The 20,742-nt window shown below is 39.9% G+C and overlaps 1 protein-coding gene across 1 annotated transcript; it reads right to left on the bottom strand.

Annotated features, from left to right (window-relative positions):
- Window positions 1-1,423: 1,423 nt before the first annotated feature.
- SEC62 (SEC62 homolog (S. cerevisiae)) lies at window positions 1,424-17,320 on the bottom strand. The gene is made up of 8 exons (XM_009884433.1): window positions 17,296-17,320; window positions 12,795-12,905; window positions 12,297-12,402; window positions 9,375-9,585; window positions 7,275-7,367; window positions 4,653-4,713; window positions 3,608-3,727; window positions 1,424-3,018 (listed from the first exon to the last, which is right to left on the bottom strand). The coding sequence occupies exons 2-8, from the start codon at window positions 12,823-12,825 to the stop codon at window positions 2,552-2,554; spliced, it is 1,089 nt and encodes a 362-aa protein (XP_009882735.1). The 5' UTR covers window positions 12,826-12,905; window positions 17,296-17,320; the 3' UTR covers window positions 1,424-2,551.
- Window positions 17,321-20,742: the final 3,422 nt, after the last annotated feature.

Here is a 20,742-nt window from a genome sequence, read left to right as displayed (position 1 = left end):
AATGCTAGATTACAGGAATGGGTCATGAAGTCCTTTCCTTAACTACTGAACAGCTCCAACAAATATTTCTTCACGCTGCTTCAGAAGGTTCGGAGTTGTTCACTGCAGATCAAGGGCAAAGAGTTGAAGAGTAATTCCATTTCTGCAGGTGCGTGAGCTTGGAACTCTATTAAGGTGACAGTACAAATTTTTGATAGTTAATTTTGAGAGCCAGACATTTGTCCCCAGGCCACAAGTGGGTAGCGCTGGCATATCCGTGCACCCACTTAAAACACAGCAACATTACTATTTATTATTTCACCATTTCAACTTTATTTTCTCAGATGTCCTTAAGATGTGAAGATTTTACTTTTAGGAGGAATTGTACTTGAAACAATTGAAATCTACCGCTTTAATTTCTCCAAAAACTGGCAGTAGCTCAGCTGCCTGCTGCGAAGCACCGCTAGACACCTTGCCACACGTCTTCCGTGTATAGGAGTGCTCTCCTAAGTGCTAATTTGTAAACGGCTTCTGGAAGATACATACGCAGAAGGCTCAGCCACCCTCGTTTTAGCTGCCATTGGAATCAGCAGGGATCTCACATCATCAACTGTGAGGATGCCTTCAGTACAGAGAAGATTTTTATAACTTTTATTTTTGGTAGGGTAGGAAGGGTTACCAAGCAAGCTGTACTACTAGCTCTGCAGGGCAGCCGGACCATGAATTACACCGCCAGCGAGCTGAAGGTTCTCGCACAGAGAGAAATGCAGCTCAGTTCTCAACGCTGGACATGAAGATGTGAAATGCAAACGCAAAGGAAACTGGCCTCTGTACGAGCAAAGTCTGTCTCAAACCAGCGGCTGAAATGAGTGAAAAGGCAGCTGTTGGTCAAGAGCCTTCATCGTCACACAAGGCATATCTCAGTAAGGTACTGAAGGCAGCGACAGGACTTCGTTAGCCATTTTAATCACTGACAACACACAAGTGTTCAGGAGTCAATCCGTTTAGGTAATGGGTCCTTTAATTTTTAGCTATGTTAATAAAAAAAAGTGATCCAATTTATCTGTTTCCTTATGGAGTAAGTACTTAGGAGATTTAAGAAGCAAATACACCATATCCATGAATTGCTTATCAACACACCCATGTGTATGTGCACAATCCAAAAAATTAGTATCTTCATCCAAAATGCCAATGCTGGAAGGAAGGGGAAGCAATTTAGGAGAGGGAAAAAAGTTCTCTAAGTCAGTTACTAAAACATCGAGCTTACCCTTATCATCTCTGAGTGGGTTTGGGAGACAATCACATCTATAGTTACTGTTACGGTCATCCAGAGGAACGATGCCAAGTCTTAACCTCTGCAATGCCGAGTTAACCAAAACAAATGGCAAATCCTCCAAACATCCAACAGAAAGGGATGTGCAAGAGCAACTGCACAGACTAGAGATATTTATCAACAAATTATTAATGGTCACTTCATATTAGCTTTGAGTTACCTACAGTTCTGAAGAGACGGATACTCTCCTGCCTCTTCAGTTTAAAAAGTATTCCAGTTCCAGAATATAGAAAGTTTTAACATTAAGGCATACATACAGCTATGTTGTTTGCTTTCATTTAATAAAGATCAATTTACTCAAATACATGGAATGTTGGCACAAAACTAAAGCTCTTGTGGAACAGCTACCAATCATACACAAATATTCTGTGAGGTCCTCTTGACTTGCATTTCTCTGATAGATACACCACAAAATGGCTTTAATACAAACTGAATGCTGGATCAAATCTCTAAATAATAAGTAGCAGTTAAAGTAAATGGCTTGCTTTATTTGTAAATTATATACAGAATACATTTTAATTTTTTTTTTTAATTACGATGGAGCAGGAGAAAGAAAACAGCCATAATTTCCAAACGGTGCTGCCTCCTTCACCTGCTGGAGATGACATCTTTCTCTGAACCGATGTACAAAACCAGTTTGGATTTCCTCAGTTGCTGGCACACAGTCTGGAGACACAGAGAACACTGCAGCCACATTCAGCACTACCAGCTTCTTATATTTTCAGCAAAATACTTCTGCTAAAACTAGTTTTCTTAGGAAAGTTTTCACAATCTTTTGAAAATAAAAATCAAGAAAAATATCAAGAAAGCTGTGGGCTAAGAAGGGCTTTACCTAACTAGCTATCAAATGAGTATAACTAGGAATAATCAGAGATTTGGTCATTCAACTTTTACGTGTTTTACAAAAGCAAGTTTGAGAAGCTAAACTAATTGACCAGTTATGCAAGTACCAGAAAATTATGTTTTTCAGTATGTTTGAGGACAATCTGGGCAATCTATCAATCAATAGAAAACTTGTCAGATTGATAAAACTTCTGTCAATGGATATTAATGATTAACATAGTACCACGTAATCAAGTTAATGGTTAAAAAAAAAAATGAAGGAACTAGATATAAAACTGTTTGGTAACATGTATATTTCAGCAAACAAAGATGCTACTGTATGGTCTATGTTTTGGTGATCAGCCAACAAAGAAAATCCAACCATTTGCACATACTGAGTCCCAAACCCACAGTGAGTTATGATTTTTCATGTGAAGGCCTACTTTCGGTATCTTCCTCCTCTTCCTCTTCACAATCCCCTTCATCTGTTTGCTGTTCCAGTTCCTCTTTTGTGATCATTTCAAAGTCGTTTCCATTTCCACTACTGTGCTGGGACCTGTCATCTTCACGCCTGTCACTGTCAGTGTCTGAATGTCGCTCTCCTCCCGAGCCGTCTGTTCCCGAGTTCCTTGTTGCTTCCGTTTTCCCATCGTCATCTTCCTTCTTCTCACTGTCTGATTTCTCCTCACTGTCGTATTTTTGCTGCTTTTTGGATTCTGATTTCTCCTCTTTCTTTAAGTCTGCTTTTGGTCCTTTGTATTCGTGTGTGTACAGGGGCCTGAAGGAGTCAATGAATCCCACGTCTGCTGTGAGATTTGGCAGGAACCAGAAGTGATGCCTTCCTCCAGTGATGAGCCAGATGATAAGGAAGAGGATGCAGCGAGCTGTATAAAGGAGGAAAAGGGAAATTCGGGGTTTATTATAAACACCCACACTGTACAACTATGGTGTAAGAGATGTCTACTGCTGACACCCACCCAAAGTCAGGGACAGGAGTGATCTTGGTGGAAAATCTCTCGTTCTGCAATAGCATCATGGAACTGTTTGTTTTCACCTCATCTCCCCCACCCCATTAACCTTATACCTATGATTTAGCTCTTAATCCCCTCCGCTGAAGAAATACAAACCCAAGAAAGCTTTAAAATCCTGGTTACACCATTCTCACTGCTGAATCTGTTCTTACGTAAAATTCTTGGGTTTGCTTTTAAAAAATTTTTCAACAGAGGTCGTAAACAAATCTCCACTATCCAGGAAACACCAACAGGTGACAGACGCTGTCTTTCTCTCAGCGGCACAACTCTGACACCCGGTGGCCAGGAGGGAAATCCGTACACGAGATCAGCCTGGCTGATGCTGACAACAACCTCCAGGCAGCGAGACAGTCACACATCTTAGACCACCTTTAAGAAACAGGCTGCGTCTCCGCCCTTTTAGACTTCACCTGCTGATACAGTGACAATGACCAACACTTACCGACGGCAAGAAGAAGAATACTGGCGACAAAACAGCCCGCGCCTACACTGAGGTAATAAACACCAACACGCATTTCTGCTGGCCAGAGCGGGAACAGAGTTGCAGCTATAACAGCAATCACTAAGTAGAAAGATAAGGAGAAAAGCATGAGAAGCACAATTAGTTTTTGCTGGTACGTGCATAAAGGTTGTAGGCTTATCATTTATTCAAGGTACTGGCTTAGCATAATACGAGTTACTGACAGTATTTTGGGCCTTGACTGAAACCTCATCTAGTCCCCCTGCTCCGGTTCTCATACTCGTTGCACATTCAGCAATTCTGCGTCGCTGTGCTCAGTCAACACAGCAAGGAGGGCACCTCCGAGGAGAGGGGTTTGCACGCGCAAACGGGTGAGCAGGGAGCTGCCTGTAACCAGAGCGGCAGGACACAGGCGCAGGGAGCCCAGTGGAGATCATGGTGGCCCCAAGGACTGGCCAAAGGCCTGAATGTGGCCCCAAGGGATGACCCAGATTCTCAGGAAAGGTGGTTCTCTCAGGGCGAGGAAGCTGGAAGGTACAGGTCGAGGGCGTTAGACAGGCAGTACAGCAATCTGTTAGCTCACTGATGTCAGTTAACATCTGTACTAATTGAGATTAAAAAATAAACTCAGCTGATTGGGCTTATCCCACACAAATACAAGTTCTAGGGTCAGAAAGGTACCATTCATAGTTTAAAATACTTCCTTTAACATCTCTCACGTTTTTATATAAACCACATTTGCGTATTGGGCAACTTGTTAGCTTAAAGCAATGGAAATGAACAGTTTGCAAACTTGTGCAAGTTCAGACATCAGCTATGGCACGTTTCAGGTTTGGTTTTGTTTGTTTTAAACGTGTAGTCCCTCCACCCTGAGATCAAAATTCATGATATGATTGGTGTCAAATCATGCTGAAACTGAAGAGCAAAACTTTGTCCAGAAAAAAGACAAACCTCTCCAGGGACAGAGAGGCCTGTTGATACTACGCCTACATTTACCACGTGCTCGTAAGTATCTACTCTTACTTACCAAGTACAAGTCCCATGGCAAAAGTTTTAAAGTGAACGGGGTCGTAAATCCACACATACACCTACAACAGAAATAATCCGGTTTACACTTGGAAAACAAGCTCTCTGATAAACGATTTCACTTATTCCCTCACCCAAACGCTCACTGCCACGCTGTCATGCTTGATGCTGAACAAACGGCCCTGCAGTCAGACCGCGCCGGGGCAGCAGAGCAGGGCAGGGGCCGTGTGTCGTAGGCAGGGCTGCGCTTTGAACAGGACTTGAAACAGGTTTCTGCCAGTGAAAGAGGTGCAAAAGGAGACAGACAGCCCAGGGGCTGCACGCCTGCGTGCCCACACCATTGCCTTTGCTGTGTGCTGATGATAATCTGAGCCTTGTGGCAGGAGGCCGAGCGACACGGTGCTGCCGGGGCAGGACACAACGCAGAGCTGGGCAGGGCACTGGCTGTGCTGGAGGCTTCCAGCTGGGAAGGGGAGAAGGATGGGCAAGGAGTTTCCATACTGTTTAAGAAAAACAGTGGAAAACTGTGACTGGATCTCTTGAAGAATTACTTCATAAAAGAAGTTGTAACCTGACTAACTTCCAGGTGATGTAAAATCCTGGGAAAAACAATCAGACAGTAAAACCGATGGGGAAATGATTCAGAAAAGATTGAGATATATCACTGATCAAGGTTTGGTTTTATCTTTCTTTATTCAATAATGTTGTCCAGCATGAAGCCAAAAAATTTTTGTAAAGAAAAATTTTTCAGGTCCAACAAGTGGAAACAAAAAAACACTTCTAGCTTTGAAGAGATTCCCTTAAGAGAAAAAAACAGACTGAACTTATGGAACAAAGCAACCAGCCGAAATGCTCAATTCAACGTAAGTCCCATTTGATGGCCTCAGATAAGTGTAACTGTACCCTCTGTTCCACAGCGCACTGTTATCTAAATGTCTACAGTTGCAACACTCGGTACCAAACGTTTGTGTGAGAACTGTGGGTCCATTTCAATCATAATTGCTCAGGTTTATTAAAAAAAAAAAAACCAAAACCCAAACTTCTTGGTAAACTGCAGGATTTCCTGAACTAGAAAAATAGGAATTTTTTTTCTTACCAAACTTAAACATTTGGAATCTTAGCTATTAACTGTGAAAAGAAGCTGCTGATTACTGGAAACCAGCGACCCTCATGGCAAATGTGTTAATACGAAGTACCAGGAGGACACCTCAGCGGCAGTAATAGTTTTTTCAGTGTGATAAAACAAGTATTTAATATTCAACTTCTCACAGGGTGTGAAAGTTGACTCTACGCAGGTGTAGCTCTGCTGCCAGTCAACTGTTCTGTGAGCCCAAACAAACTGGAGATCATGACTGGTGACTGGGCAATAGATCGTGTCTAATACTTAAGCGCAAAATAATAAAGAAAAGGAAAAAACACTCTAATGTAAATACACAAGGATTGGCTCTAAATTAGCTACTACTTAAAAAAAAAACCTCTTAGGAACTGCAGTTCTTAAAAAACATCAGCTTATTAATAAAGAAAGAAGTAAATGAAGTTAAGACAAGAAGTAAATACGGTTATAGTGCAAACACAGTACTGCACCCTCATGTTGAATGCCGCGTGCCATCCTGGTTACTCCGTGTAAAAGACACTAGGGAGGATCAGAGGTAGGTGTGACTCTGTACAAGGTGGGATGAAACAGAGCAAGGAAGGTTGTAAAAGAGCTGACTGAGAAGAGTAAAATAAAGATACATGAAGGAAGCACATTTTCCACACAAGTGATTTATTTACAGCGTTCACTGCCATGTATGTTTTGTAACCAAAGGTATACGAGAATCTTAGGGGAGATTCCAGTTCAGTTACACACAGCATCAACACTGAGCACAGTATAATTTTGCTGAAGTAAAGACTTACCACTTATCCCAAATCTTAAAAGCACAAATATGACTCTACATTACAGAGCTGTTAAAGAACTAAATTCTTTGTCTTCCAGGAAAGCAAAATACAGAGAAGTATTTAAGACCACAATTCCAGTGGTAAAGCCAGGATAAGAATTCAGGAATACCTAAATGTCACCTATCTGCTCAGATGACAAAGTCAGGCAGCCCCTGGGTGGCAGATAGTTTTGATTTCCCCTCCTGTGATTGAACATCATGTTCTAAGAGGCTTGTGTTTGTTCAGAAATTATTTCAGCATGACAGTGGCTGCAGGATAATCTGGGTTGGAAGGGACCTGAGAGGTCTCCAGTCCACCCTCCTGCTGACAGCAGGGTCAGCTGCGAGGCCAGCCCAGGCTGCTTGGGGCATTCCCCAGTCCGGTCTTGAACCCTCCGTTCTGGGCAGCCTGCTCTGACCCTGCTTTACACCCCGAGGACAAACACTGCACCTCATGGCTGCTAACACGTAAATGACTGGCAATTAAGTTTTCTTATAGATTTTTTTAAGTTGCTGTCCTACATTTACCTCCCCCTAACCTCCTTCCAAGCATCTAAAAAGCTGATGTTTCAAGATCAGCCATCAAGATTGCCATTGATTTTTCTTTCAACATGTCAAGAAAGAGTTTGCAGAAATCCAGTAAATGAACCTATTATCAGACAATAGTACACTGACACTGGAAGTTGGAAAGTACCCATCAATCTTACCTCATTCCCATCCAAGAAAACTTGGTCTTCGTGTGGCTCAAGTTTAAATTTCCTCTTAGTTTCCTTTTTCTTGGGTGTTCCTGGGGCCTCATCCTGAGGACCAACACAAAATATACATGTTTAAAATACAACAAAAAAAAATTAAGAGGGTTTTAATTTCTAGAATTTTAATATATTGAGTCTGGTAACTTTCCATAAACTTAAGATCACGTTCATACTTTTTACGTAAAGATGTTTTATTTCATCTTGTTCTCATTTATTACCAACTGGGTATCTCAAATATAAAGAAAAATTGTAAGGAAAGAGAACTTTTATTTTTAGTAAATGTCTAAGAACTAGACTATGACTTCAGAATTACATTATGTCTTAAAATGCACAGCAAAGCTCTGCTGATATTAACACAAAGTCTTCACAAAGATCAAGAACCGGGTACAACACTTCATGGTTCAGCCTGGAGAAAAGGAGGCTGAGGGGAGACCTTATCGCTCTCTCCAACTCCCTGAAAGGAGGGGGTAGCGAGGTGGGGGTCGGTCTCTTCTCCCAAGTAACAAGCGATAGGACAAGAGGAAATGGCCTCAAGTTACACCAGGGGAGGTTTAGGTTGAATATGAGGAAAAATTTCTTCACCAAAAGGGTTATCGAGCATGGGAACAGGCTGCCCTGGGGAAGTGGTGGAGTCGCCATCCCTGGAGGTATTTAAAAGACGGGCAGAGGTGGTGCTGAGGGACATGGTTTAGTGGTAACTTGGCAGTGTTGGGTTAACAGCTGGACTCGATCTTAAAGGTCTCTTCCAACCATAACGATTCTATAATCGCTAGCTTTATTGGAATTATTTGGTACCTTGATGCCGTATTTACCACATGGGCCGCCTTTCAGAATCAGTTTCTGCCTCTTTATTCTCTGTCCTCCTCAATCTCTTTTTGGATCTTCTGCTTCCTCTTCCCTGCCTCCTGTTCTCTTTGCTTATTTCTTCCCTTGAAATTAACTTCCTAATTTTTGCCCCGTGTTGTTGCTGGAGTTACTACCCACTGGTTTATATAATCCGCTGAAATATCAGTTCAATAATTAATTATCAGTTTAAAAATTAACATTACATTTAATAATGTAACACTCCAGATGACAGGGAATCGGAGCAGTTCATAACTTTCATAATCAGCATTTTAAAGTACCTCCAGAGTTAGGTAATCTTATACTGGCTTCTGTGTTTAGACTGTCAGCAAGATGATTTTGTTTATAATTCTTCTATTAGCCATGAAGCTTTCTTCTGAGATCTAGATCTTTGCACACGCAGACTATACCTCTCACTACATGTGCTGTCATTTCACTTCAGAATGTCTGAATGGGAATAACTTTTGAGCACTAATTATCCTACTAACTCTCACTTGATTAGTACCACTGTGTATGGAAAAAAAACCCACATTCCTTCATCGAGTTTCTCCCGCAGATTCCTAACATTTTAATTTAGGAATTCTGCTCTGATAATAAAATAAATCAGGAATGAAAACACGAACGAGCATATGAAAACTTGTACAGTAATAATAGTCTGAACTTTAAAGAAAGTAAGTAAATCTGAAGTCTGTAAAACTAGGCATTATGCAGATGAGTAATGGAGCTATCATACAGAAAACCAGCCCGCTATTACACAGCTATTTGCAAGCACCAAGTACCAAATACTACATTCCAAACATTCTTATTACCAAACATTGCAAAATTGTTTGTGTTTCACATGTGCAGCTGCACTGCTTTGAGATGTCACCTGCATGTGTCACTCCATGCTAACGTACACTTGTACAAAGCATTGTTACCCGCTGCAGCTGAAGAGAAACAGGTTTTGATTAACTCAGTCCACATTAGAAGATGAGGTACAAAGGCCCAACTGAAGCCTCTTTTTTTTATCTAGATCAAAATCAGAACAACTCCAAAGTTGTTGGGTTTTTTTTAAATAAAAAAGCTTAGCATATTTTAGACATGAAAACAGGCAAAAAAAGGTACGTCACATTTCAGAAAAACCAACCATATTTTTAAGCCAATGTAATCTTAACAATCAGGTAATGGAGCCTCTGTTACAGGTTTGTCTCTTCTCTTACAGGTAGTACTTACTTTCTTACACTCCTCTTTTTCACCATCCTTTTTCTTTTCCTTTTCTTTCTCTTTCTTAGTTTTTTCATCTTTGCCACTTTCCTTCTTGCTCTTCTTCTCCTCTTCTTTCCCACTCTCGGCCTTTCCTTTTTCCTTTTCTTTTTTTGTATCCTTGTCAGGTTTCATTTTCATCACTTTTAATGCTCGATGAAAAAACTGTTTTTTCAGGAGTCTTAAAATGAAAAAAGTTAAACGATACATTTAAGTGTGGCTGTGACAACAATGTTTAGACTCAATTATGTGATACATTTAAGTGTGGCTGTGACAACAATGTTTAGACTCAATTATGTTATTAGATACCATTCTAGATTATCTATCTAATACAATCATCAATAGCATGACTGAAAGACAGAGGTCATCATCATCTGCCCTATCTACAACTAAATACACCAGACCTAATTATCCTGTCTCTCACCTCTCGCTTTGCTTTTTTGGTTCATCTGTTCAAAACTGGGTAAACCCCACACTTTTCTGTGGCAGAATTTTGCACAGATATAAATGAATACACAAGATGTAGGAAGCCACCAGGTCAATTTAATTATCCTTCCCATTAATGCAACTCCATCCAATATTTATTTTCAAGTTCATGTCAATGTACGTCATAGCAAAAATAAGAAAGTGGACATATGGCTTATCAAGTTCCTTGGTAAGTGGTGCAGCACGGTGATTAAAATCACCCTGCTGAAACTGTGGTACATATGCAAGCACTCCATTCGTGTCAGCTAAAAACAAACCTTATAGCAAGTGTACCTGTGACCAATGGGGCGAGAGGAAGGAGTATTCGGTAGTCTTAAGGTCGTCACCAACAGGTAACGTCCTTGAATGAATCACAGACAAACTCAGAATAGGAAGAGCAGTAACAATACTGCTCTTCAGACTGAGAGGAAGCAGTGGGATGTGAAATCCAAGCACTCATTCACACCAAAAATCCTGGACCTATGCTCCAAATCAATTTGATTTGTCCTTGGTTTCCTTCATCTCTTGCTGCAGACCAAATCCTTATGCTGGACTGCTGGTTAAATTAGGAAAACTCACTAAAGAGAGAGAAGTCATTCGAACAATTAAACTTATGTGCATGCTGACTATGAAGCAAAGTTGTTTCAGGTATATAAAATCCTTCCTTCAGACAACTGTTGACACGGATTCTTGTTCTAGCAACAGAAAATCATGTGTTTGGGGGAAACTACTTTTCTTCACAGCTGGAAGTTTAGGGGGCTCAGGTACTGAGCAGCCCACAGGACAGGTCTTGCCTGAGAGACAGCTCTGTCACTTGCAGGAGCAATTTTTCCTAATATCCAATCTGTATTTCCCCTGACACAACTACCTCTGATGGAATATAAGACTGGACTGTGCAAGACCTACTGCTCAGAGCACACAGCCACAGTATCAGTGCAGCCAACGGCCAGGTCCTGAAGTGGGACAGATCCTGACATGACTAATGAAGTCCAGATTGCCTGCTGATTCCCAACTTGTTAACTCTCTCGAGATCTGCTGAACAAAGTGTTATTTGTGACAAATCCCCACAAAAGAAAGCTTACTGAACGTAGATCAATATATTAAGTGTACCAGGAGACCTTGTGTACAGTAGCAGAGTTATGAATTCAGTTGGTAACTTGTTTTAAATGTGCAACTGATGGATGCAATTGTCACAGGATGAAGGAGCAAGATCTGATACTTGTTTTTTGTTTGACAGGGCAGGTGAAAAAAGGAATAGCTACATGAAGAGTTGAGGTACTTGTTTTTAATATGAGTAAGAGCCTAAACAGCTTCTTACGCTGAAGGGACTAGTTTTATATTAAGGTATTCCTCAATCCCGTCCAGAAGGCAAAGGAAGCAGACAGTGCTAACGTTTAAAACTCTGAAAATGGCTTCAGTGACCAAAGGTGGCCTTAGCATTATTAGCAATAATAAAAAAAGAAGCAAGCAAGAGAAACCAAACTGTAAACATGGTATGGTGCCAAACGGATCATCAGGGCACAAAATGACACTGGTGATAAAAATCAGTGGCAGAGAACAGAGGTTCGAACTGATTTTCTTTGCACCCTACACAGGCCCTCATTACACTGCTGGAGCTGAAGGACTTCACCAACTGTTGTTTCATCCAATTCATTAGTACCTGAAGAACAAACACACAGACTCCTACCTCACTCCAAAGACTCTGGAAGGGAAAACGTATTTTTCCGCTCGCATTAAAATAATGTTTTTCGCTAAACTTTCTTGAAAAAAAATCAGAAAAAGGATGAAAGTTCAAACACAGAATCAGCCCTGCCTCAGCCCTGGAACTGGGGGAAGAATCTCACCTTACTGGATGGCTATCTAAAAGAGGCCAGAAAAAAAGACCAGGTTAGCTGTATTTTTTCATTTCTAAGTAGCTTTTACAGAACTCTCCAAGTGTAGGCTGTCCCCATAACCCTATGCATCTGGCCCAAATGAGGTACGGTCAGAACATGCCATTCATCTGAACACAGCACTAAGTACCCTAAGCAGCAGACACATACCATTTGAGAGGCATAAACTAAACCTCCAAGTCCAGCTTCTGCCATGATGGCAGACTATGGCAACAGGAAGGAGAGATTTAAGGGCTCTGATCCTACTAACTTAAAGTAACTATGAAATTCAGGAAAATCGTTTCGTTATCTTGCTGCCCCAAGCAGCACAATGAAAGCATGAGGGAGTTTTGAGCTTAAAGATGATGAAACGACATTGTTTCTATTTCTGGTATGACACCCACAAACACAGTAATCAACATACTATCGTTATTTTTACATACAACCACAAATGTTTTAGAATGCATGAAGCTTAAGTGAAACTGGTTCCTAAATAACTAAGACATCTTGACAACTATACTCATTAATAAAATTGGTGAATTAGGCTAGGTCATACCTGTTGCAGTAATCAACTACAGACTCTCGGGTTGTAAATAAAGCCTCTTCTCCTTTCTTTGCCTTTGCCCATTTAGAATCCAGGAGGCAGTCCACCGCTTTTGAGGCTAGAAGAAAAAATTGAATTAAAAATGCATTAAAACTAATGACATTTATTTTAATACGTAGTCTACATTCCTTGAACCACACCAACCAGTCAGTCAGTTCCGGTGGTGCTCCACATCCTCTCAATCTTTAAAGTAAGACTAGCCACTGTTCTGAAATACAGCACTCTTGACAACTATAAACCTTTAAATCACAGAGCAAAAAATTTATTGTGTTTACTTCAGGCTGATAAGATTAATTTTATGGCTATCTAATGCCTAGATAAGTTTTCAAAACCAAACTGTAAAACCAGTACTTATTAGATAAAGCAGCAATAATAAAAACAAAGCAGGCCCCCCTGCCCCAAGTGCAATGTTAGAAGACAGTTTCATTCTCTGGTTATAAGCAACCTTACCAATAAAATAATCAACTCGGTGGCCCATCATGTTGGTGGATTTTGTTGGACAGTTGAAACGTAAGTATTTAGCAACAGCCTTCTCCTCTTTGAATGGCTCACCGACCTCCTACAACAGTAAAAGTGCAAAATTAATACAGTTTTAAACACACAGGAAAATAACTCATTTGGGGTCAAAAATCATATATTGCAAAGTCTTCATTATTTTATGGCAACATATCAATAACAAATAAAACGTAAAAGATGTGAAAATAGGTCAAGTAATTTTTCCCAAGAACTTTCTATCTACATAAAGCCAAAAAAGCAGGAATTCTAAAGTTATAGGTGATCCGAAGGTAACGACTATGAACTTACTTAACAGCTCTGTAAAAGAGAGCAAGCGAAATGAGGAACTAAGAGCACACGGAAAGCTGCTTAAAGGCACACAAGTTCGGATGAAAACAGTTGTGAAGCTGAGAGCAAAGAAAAACAACAGAGCGAGGAATGAGTATGTATAAAATGACAGCAAAGCAGGCGTATTGACAGAATACAAAACAGCTTGAATTTCATGTGAAAAAAGAGAAAACCATGTTGAAAAAAAGTTGAAAGATTTGGCTAGAAAATGTCAGTACTGCTGCACGACTACAAAATGACTTAGACTTCAGAGTACCATTGAGGAGGATCTTCCAGTCTAGGGCCTAGGAACATCAGCGTGAAACGCAGCAGAATGAAGTACATGAACGTCAAAACAGCCGTTTTAGGAAACGGGAGCCCTTAGTCTGCACGCATTCATAAATTATGTACATTTACCAACTTGCAGAGAGGTAGCAGAATTCAAAGATTTACAAGACACAAGGATGGTGATGGGCGTTTTCAGTTATCTAAAATTAAGACCTAATATTTGTAAGCAGGAAAAGAAGACCTTTCTAATGTTCCTGCTTCACAAAACCATATCTGAAACAACCATTTGGCATATTACACCGACTCATGCAAAATTCCTCAAAATTCCTTTCTGTAAGAGTTCTTTTAAATCAGAAATGCTTAATTCTCCAAATCCCCCCGCTACTTGCAGATCAATAACAGAGAAACACTAGGACATCTTTTCAGACTGGCTGTCTTCAGTACCTATTCTTCTCACGCTGGCCAAAGAAACAGATTATAGAAGCCACAAAACAGATTGGTGATTTACAGGAATACATAGAATTCAAAGATTCTATTTAAAGACATAATGTTTTTAAAGGTCAATAAACATTTACAACCCCCATTACTGCTTTTAAGATGTATAATCATAATATCACAAGACACATGTTAAGTAGAAATGCAAGGTCAAATAGATGTTGTTACACCAGAATAAAAACTTTAGATGGTGAGAGTTGTTAATTTTCAACAGTTTGCATAGCTAACTTCCAAAATTAACTGGTTAATGAATTATCCTTCTAGATGGGATTGTTGCCTTTCCTGTCTGAGGACAATTTTGAAGAGAATCATACAGTATAAGATATCCAAATTACCAAAACCACTCTGTAGTTTGCTAGTATGGAGATTACTGACATTTTTTAAAGCCTAAATTTTTTGTATGTATGCAGAAAGATGCTCTTATACTCACGTTAGACATTTTTAAAAACATGTGCCTAAATTATGCCAGATGATCCTAACAGTCCTCATGAAGATTAATTTTACTCTTTCTCCATGTTCACACCCTCCCCCCCCTCCGATTTTAAAAATCTGTATAAAACATCAGATAACTCATGGAAAACTATTCACTAACTGGCAGCGCATGTGTGCACATAATTTATATACTGTGATTTGATGTCCCCTTATATGGTACCATTGTACCAGTAATTGTAAATCACTGATGATACTACCAAATTTGGTACCAAAACAGATTTGGTTTAACAGCAGTAAAACAAGTGAAGGCGTACCATCGTTATCATGTGGCACGTGTGCTAAGCTACCTTGGAGAGTGAGCGGAGTTTCAAAATAATGCTGTTCTAGTTATTTCCTACCAGCAGATTAAAGTCAGAACAACAACTCCCAGGGCAAATGTTGTTCTTCTCAGCACAGGCTGTAAAACACTCAGAGAAGCTACAGATATTCGCATCAATGTTAATTCCGCTGCTAGGATTTTTTTTTTTCCTTCGTAAAATATTTATGATTCTGCTAGGTCATGTGATGCACCATACAGGCACTGGCTGGCACCAGGAGATTTTATTTTTTTTTATTGTTCCTTACTACCTATTGCTTTGCCCTGTTCTGTGGGACAGTTTCATAACATCCCAAACAAAAAAAAAAGCTTCCTTGTGAGAAAGACTGCCACAGTTTCACCAAGGTCGTTTTTCAACCCAAGTTTTTCCTGGAATTTAATCCACATTTTTCATCTTATTTTCATCCCTTTAATTGCAGAGCCAGGCTTCTGTTAAAATATGAAAACAGATGATAGATAGAAAATAATATTAAATTTCATGATAAATATGAAATCAACAAAATCACTGAAAATTTCAGTATCTTAGGACAATGTTTTTACAACGCAGTTTAACCAATCTTTACGTTCAGTTGTAAAAATAGCCAAACACCAGGCATTTTAAGCCTCCTTATACATTTAGAAAAGGATTATACAAATGAATCAAGAGGTAGTTCTCAATAAATTATAAAGCTTTGAAACAGATGACAGCCTTAAAAAGCATATGAAAACCTTCTGATACTTAAAGTTTGCTTTTATAGGATAGGCAGGTAGATTCAAGAAACATTTCAGGCAATATATTTCTGGAATGTTGTAAAATGCCTTCTTAGTTAATATTCTATGATTAAACTGTTTTCAATTAAGAAAAAGTAGGATAGTGTCAAGCTTCCAAACACTTTCTATTCTAGATTTTGTTCCGGACCCTTGCATCTACTTTAATTTTATATTTCAAAAGAACATGTTGTCACTAGACAGCACGTAAAATTTAGAGATTTATGATCCCTGATAATTTACAAACTCTGGAAGAATGACATTAAAAGTAAAATCCAACCCAATCTCTTATTTATCTAGACAGAACTCCATCTACAACAAGACAGGAAAAGCAGTGCTCGGTCTCCCTACTTACGAGTACATGCACTGAAATATTAAGGTTTTTAAGAACAATCCTCAAGCATTCCTATCAAAATTCTGTCCTATATGAACCTAGAAAATGATGTTGAGATTTTCAAACCCAGTGACCTTCCAGACCACTGAAATGAAAGAAAACCCTCATCAAATTCACTTTTTACCATTGTCTCCCACATTGAAGTACAGTACAGTGCATTCTGAACTTCCTTAATACACTGATGTAGCTCCCATTAATATTAAACCTCTAACTGGGATTGCAGCAGCAAGAGAGGCCCGTATACATGAAAAATAACAATATCTGAACTGAGCCAATAAAACTAGCGTGCCCATGAGCTTCCTTCTCCCTCTCATCTCTACCTAAGTACAACTTATTCAGGTTCTCTTATTCCTGGAACCCTTCAATGGATGTCAAAAGGCCAGAGCATATTTGTGGTTTGAAATTTCACTTATTTTTTTTTCCTCTTTGCATCACAGTTGCGAGAAGACAGGCACGACCCAAGACAGGATGATTTCCTTCCACAACATTGTAATGTAAACAAGGTTTCTGGAAAATCAGAACAGAATAAATGATGACTATCACTAACAAGACAAGTTATTTCATGCGAAGACAAATGCATTACAAGGATTTATGCTCCTCTGTTTCAAAGGGATCATAAACATTTTTTACTTCAATAAAATGAATATCTAGTTTATTTCTTTGCTCTTACTTCTGAGAACTTAGATTTTCAGAACGCTGTCCCCCACAGAAGCCTTCTGAAGCCCAATAGTTTATACAGTTTTCAGATAAGGAAAAGAAGAAATTTAACCACATTTGTCACGTGCAGCCTGTTCTTCAAGCTGAGAGGCTACATCAAAAACGACACTATGTCAACCCATGTTCCACACCCCTCCACACATTATAAGGGCACTACAACTGCGTTATCTTCTCCGAGGATGGTGTGAGCACACCAAAGCTTGGGCTGAATCACAAGATTATCTTTTTCCTTTCCCTGTTGATACTCAGGACCTTAGACTAGAAAATGTTCTGTGGCAGGGGAGCGGGTACTCCTCATCCATCTTGCTGAAACATTTATACTTGGACTAAATAAATCAAGGTGCAGGAGGACAGAGAAAAAGCACACAAATTTGCGTGATTCCATAGATCACTGGGTGGGACTGGGTAGGGGGGAAACAAACATGTTAGGGTCTTAGGAGTTGCTCTTAGGACTCCATCCGTATTTTCTTCAGTGACTAATAAACATAAAATTGCCCGACTCTTGCACTGATGACCAGTACATGGATTGCCCGAGGTCTCTTAAAAGAAACTGTGGTAGAGCCATGCAGAGAAACCAGTTCTTCTGGATTACCGTGGCTGTGTGCTAGCCACAAGACATTAACTTTTCTTTACAGAAAAAGATTAACGCATATTTTTCTGTTCCATGCATATCCTATAAAGTATTTGTTTTCTTCCTTCTTTTTTTTCAGCCGTCACTAATTTTTTTGAGCAAAAGCTGTACACATACTGAGTTCTAAAACACATGCCAAAGGAGCACAATATTTTGAAGCCAAAACATGCCAGCTTCAGTCCTCTTCTAACTCTAGGCCAGTTGTTTCGACTTTTTCCCTTCCCACCTCCAAAAGCCTAATTCAGATTTTCAAAAGACAGTGATTCTTGTTTTACTGACAAGTGGGGCTGCTACTTCTAATTCCTATTTTTCTGCATTCCCCCCCTCTCCAATCTTTGTTTCTTCCTCCTCTATCACCTGACACCACTCACTTTCAAAGAAGTTATTTAGCCATTCTCCTTTGTTATCATCCTATTCAGCTTTACTAGAAATTGTGAGAAAATGAAGACAGAGGCAAGCTGGATTACAATCTATGTTACTGGAAAACACTGTCATTTCTGAAGCTCCTTTCCATACTCAGTCACAAAAAAACTGTAGCACAGGAAGCAGCATTGCACATTTTCCTTCCAGCGGAGCCCAAATCAAGACATGACAGAACTGTAGGGTACAACAGCTAATACTGATTAGTAGATGCCCTTCATCAGGAGAATCTCAAAGCTCAAAAACAGCGATTCAAGAGGGAAAAAAGTCAACATGGAAAGTACATGTCATTAATGGCACGTACACAGCATTGATGCCACCTCAGCCATCAATTTGCAGCGAGACATTTGCCTAAGAACTGTCTTCTCTATTCATAAGAGCAGTATTTATAAGCATTAACATTTCCAGAGTAGAGGACACAGCACTAAGGTGCTATGCAAGTGCTATTAATCGCAACACAAAGATAAACAAAACTTCACACGGGCAGAATAAAACTGTGCACAATGGAATCTGGCCAATGTAATTAAAACTTAATGCCTACTTAACAGTCAAATTGCAGACCTGCCAACAAAGTGCCACGTGTTACCCAGCTGAACGCTTGTCAAAGTAACCAACTCTGAAGATTTTGTGCTTAAGTGAGTATTTCAGGATACGTATGGAACTGTGTTTTTTTAATTTTTTCCAAGAAATGAAATAGCTTTGATCAGGTTGCTGGAGTAACAGGCATTCAAAGACATATCCCATCTTTTCAGATCTATTTGTCTAAAGAAAAAAATATTAAATTAGCCATTAGACAACATATGTTGTTTTTCTTTTAATAAGTTCTTGATATACAGCAAGCATTCATGATTTCAGAAACTTGAATTATGTGGGGGCCCCACTGGCTCAAGCAATCTGCATCCTACAGACCAGTCTCTTTTCACTACTGCATGTCTGAAATAATCTCCATGTTAATTACACTGAAGTTACCACCAGGAATGACACTTTCTAAACTCTACCTCTAAAATGTCTTTATTCAAACTTTTGAAGTTAAGATTTCTGCAACTTCCACACCTTTCAGTGTGTTGCCAGAGGAAGACTGTAAGCTATGTAATACAGGTTGGGCAATGTGTCTTTTTAGGAAAACATATTACATAAAACACGTTCTTCCTGTTATCACTTCTGATGGAAAACACAGAAAGTAGGCTTGACAGAACTTTGAACTATTTTATCGAGACTTTTTTTCATGTCTCATCTCGTGTAGCTAGCTGACCTAACTACCGTGATTCCAATCTTGACAGCAGACATAAACTCCTATAAATATTATTCAGAACCCAGGTTCTGTACACAACTGTATTACACTAGCTTCTTCCACAGTTAAACACACCGTCTCCTCCTAAGAACCTTACGTGTGTCAAGAAATTCAGCTTTACTTAGTGACAATAGGGTATTCCAATGTCAGACTTGCACACAGTATGATAAACAGTCTCTTTATTAAGAGACACCACCCTAAAATAAGTACACACTTTTAAAGCACTTGAACATCTACAAATAAACATCCTTCACTTCAATTTAAAAGATGACACTTGTAGCTTTATCCTGAAACACAATAATCATACTGTAACTATGCCAATAAAGTTCAAAAAGCTTAAAAAAAAACCCAAAACGAACTACCAAGAAAAATACATGTTGTTCTATTCACTGACCAATTTAGAACACCCTCCAGGCACTCAGCAGTATTCTTTGTTTGCTGCCTTGTCTCCCCATTGTTGTTGACATACACTGGGAAACTACTAAGACACAATACACATTTATCTGCATAATTATATCACAAATTTAGGCCACCATCTTAAACCTTAAGTGTTAACACCCAGACATCGATTTAATTACTAACAATCCGGGAAATACTTTTACTGCTAACAGGCTGGAAATTAAGCATGTGTTTAAGTGCCTGCAAGACCACAGCCTTGGGTATTACACAAAACATTAAATTACATTTAATTTGGTTTTCACGGATGCTTTATTGAGCTATTGTCACCCTTGGTAGGGGATCGTCTATAACGATTATGAAATAATTCTGTAATGTTTTACGATAATTCACTGAATGCCTGTGATTGATAAGGCTTGCTTAACAAGATTCTGATTAATTACTCTTTGCATTCCCCCACACCCCCCCCCCCGGTAATTTGAATTAAAGGGAAAAAAGGAACCATGACAAATACAGACACATCATCTTCTTGGGGGAAGGGAAAGTGGGCTGGGAAGGGAAAAGGAGAGAAAGGAGAGCACAAAGATGACATATGCAGTGTACATTGTTGAACGGCTCTATGATTTCTCTCGTGAATATTATCTCGCTTACAGCAGAGCAATAAATCCCAAACAAACACTATTTAGGCTTAGGGTTAACGATACATAACAATAACAGGCATTATAGTAACTGATGCTGTAACTATGCCCAAAACATGCATTAAAAACTCTGTAAAACTCACTGTTAAAGTTATATATTAAGAAGTCCAAGACTTCCAAGTAAGTGAAAATACCTAAGCAGTCTTTGCTTTGCCTTTAAGTGACACCACGTAATTATCACTACATTTTAACATGATCTGAAAGCTGATTAGGGCTATTTTTAGACGCGGTTGTTTGTTTATGTTTTCTAAAAACAAATTTCCTTTCCTTACCACATCATTTCCTGGCTGGGGCACGTCTGGTTTTAAGATGCTTATACCATCTGTCCCATGCCTTCTCCTTACGAATCACTGGAACAGACACGCTGGGTGTCAGCTCCTGGCGACGGCGGCTGCTCGCCTGGCTGTTTTGAGTGGTGTTATACCACATTACGCTATTGTTCGACATTGGTAACGGGCGAGAACCTAATACGGCGATTAAAAATAGGCTGACAGCTGGAAATCTCGCTCTCCGGCCACCGAGAAAGACGTGTTTCTGAGGGCGCAGAGCCCGAGGGGACCCCACCGCCGGGCCCTCGCACACCGGGAGGCCGGGCCGGGCCCCCATGGGCCGCCCCTCAGCCCCCGCCGCGGCCGGGCGGCAACCGGTGCTGAGGCGGAGGGGGTCCGGGGGCGCTGGGGGCGGCGGCACC

Source organism: Charadrius vociferus, unplaced genomic scaffold (assembly GCF_000708025.1).
Source record: "Charadrius vociferus isolate BGI_N301 unplaced genomic scaffold, ASM70802v2 scaffold104, whole genome shotgun sequence".
In the NCBI taxonomy this organism is placed as follows: Eukaryota; Metazoa; Chordata; class Aves; order Charadriiformes; family Charadriidae; genus Charadrius; species Charadrius vociferus.
The sequence above is the reverse complement of the archived record's forward strand: the minus strand, read 5'-3'. Positions and strand labels throughout refer to the sequence as shown.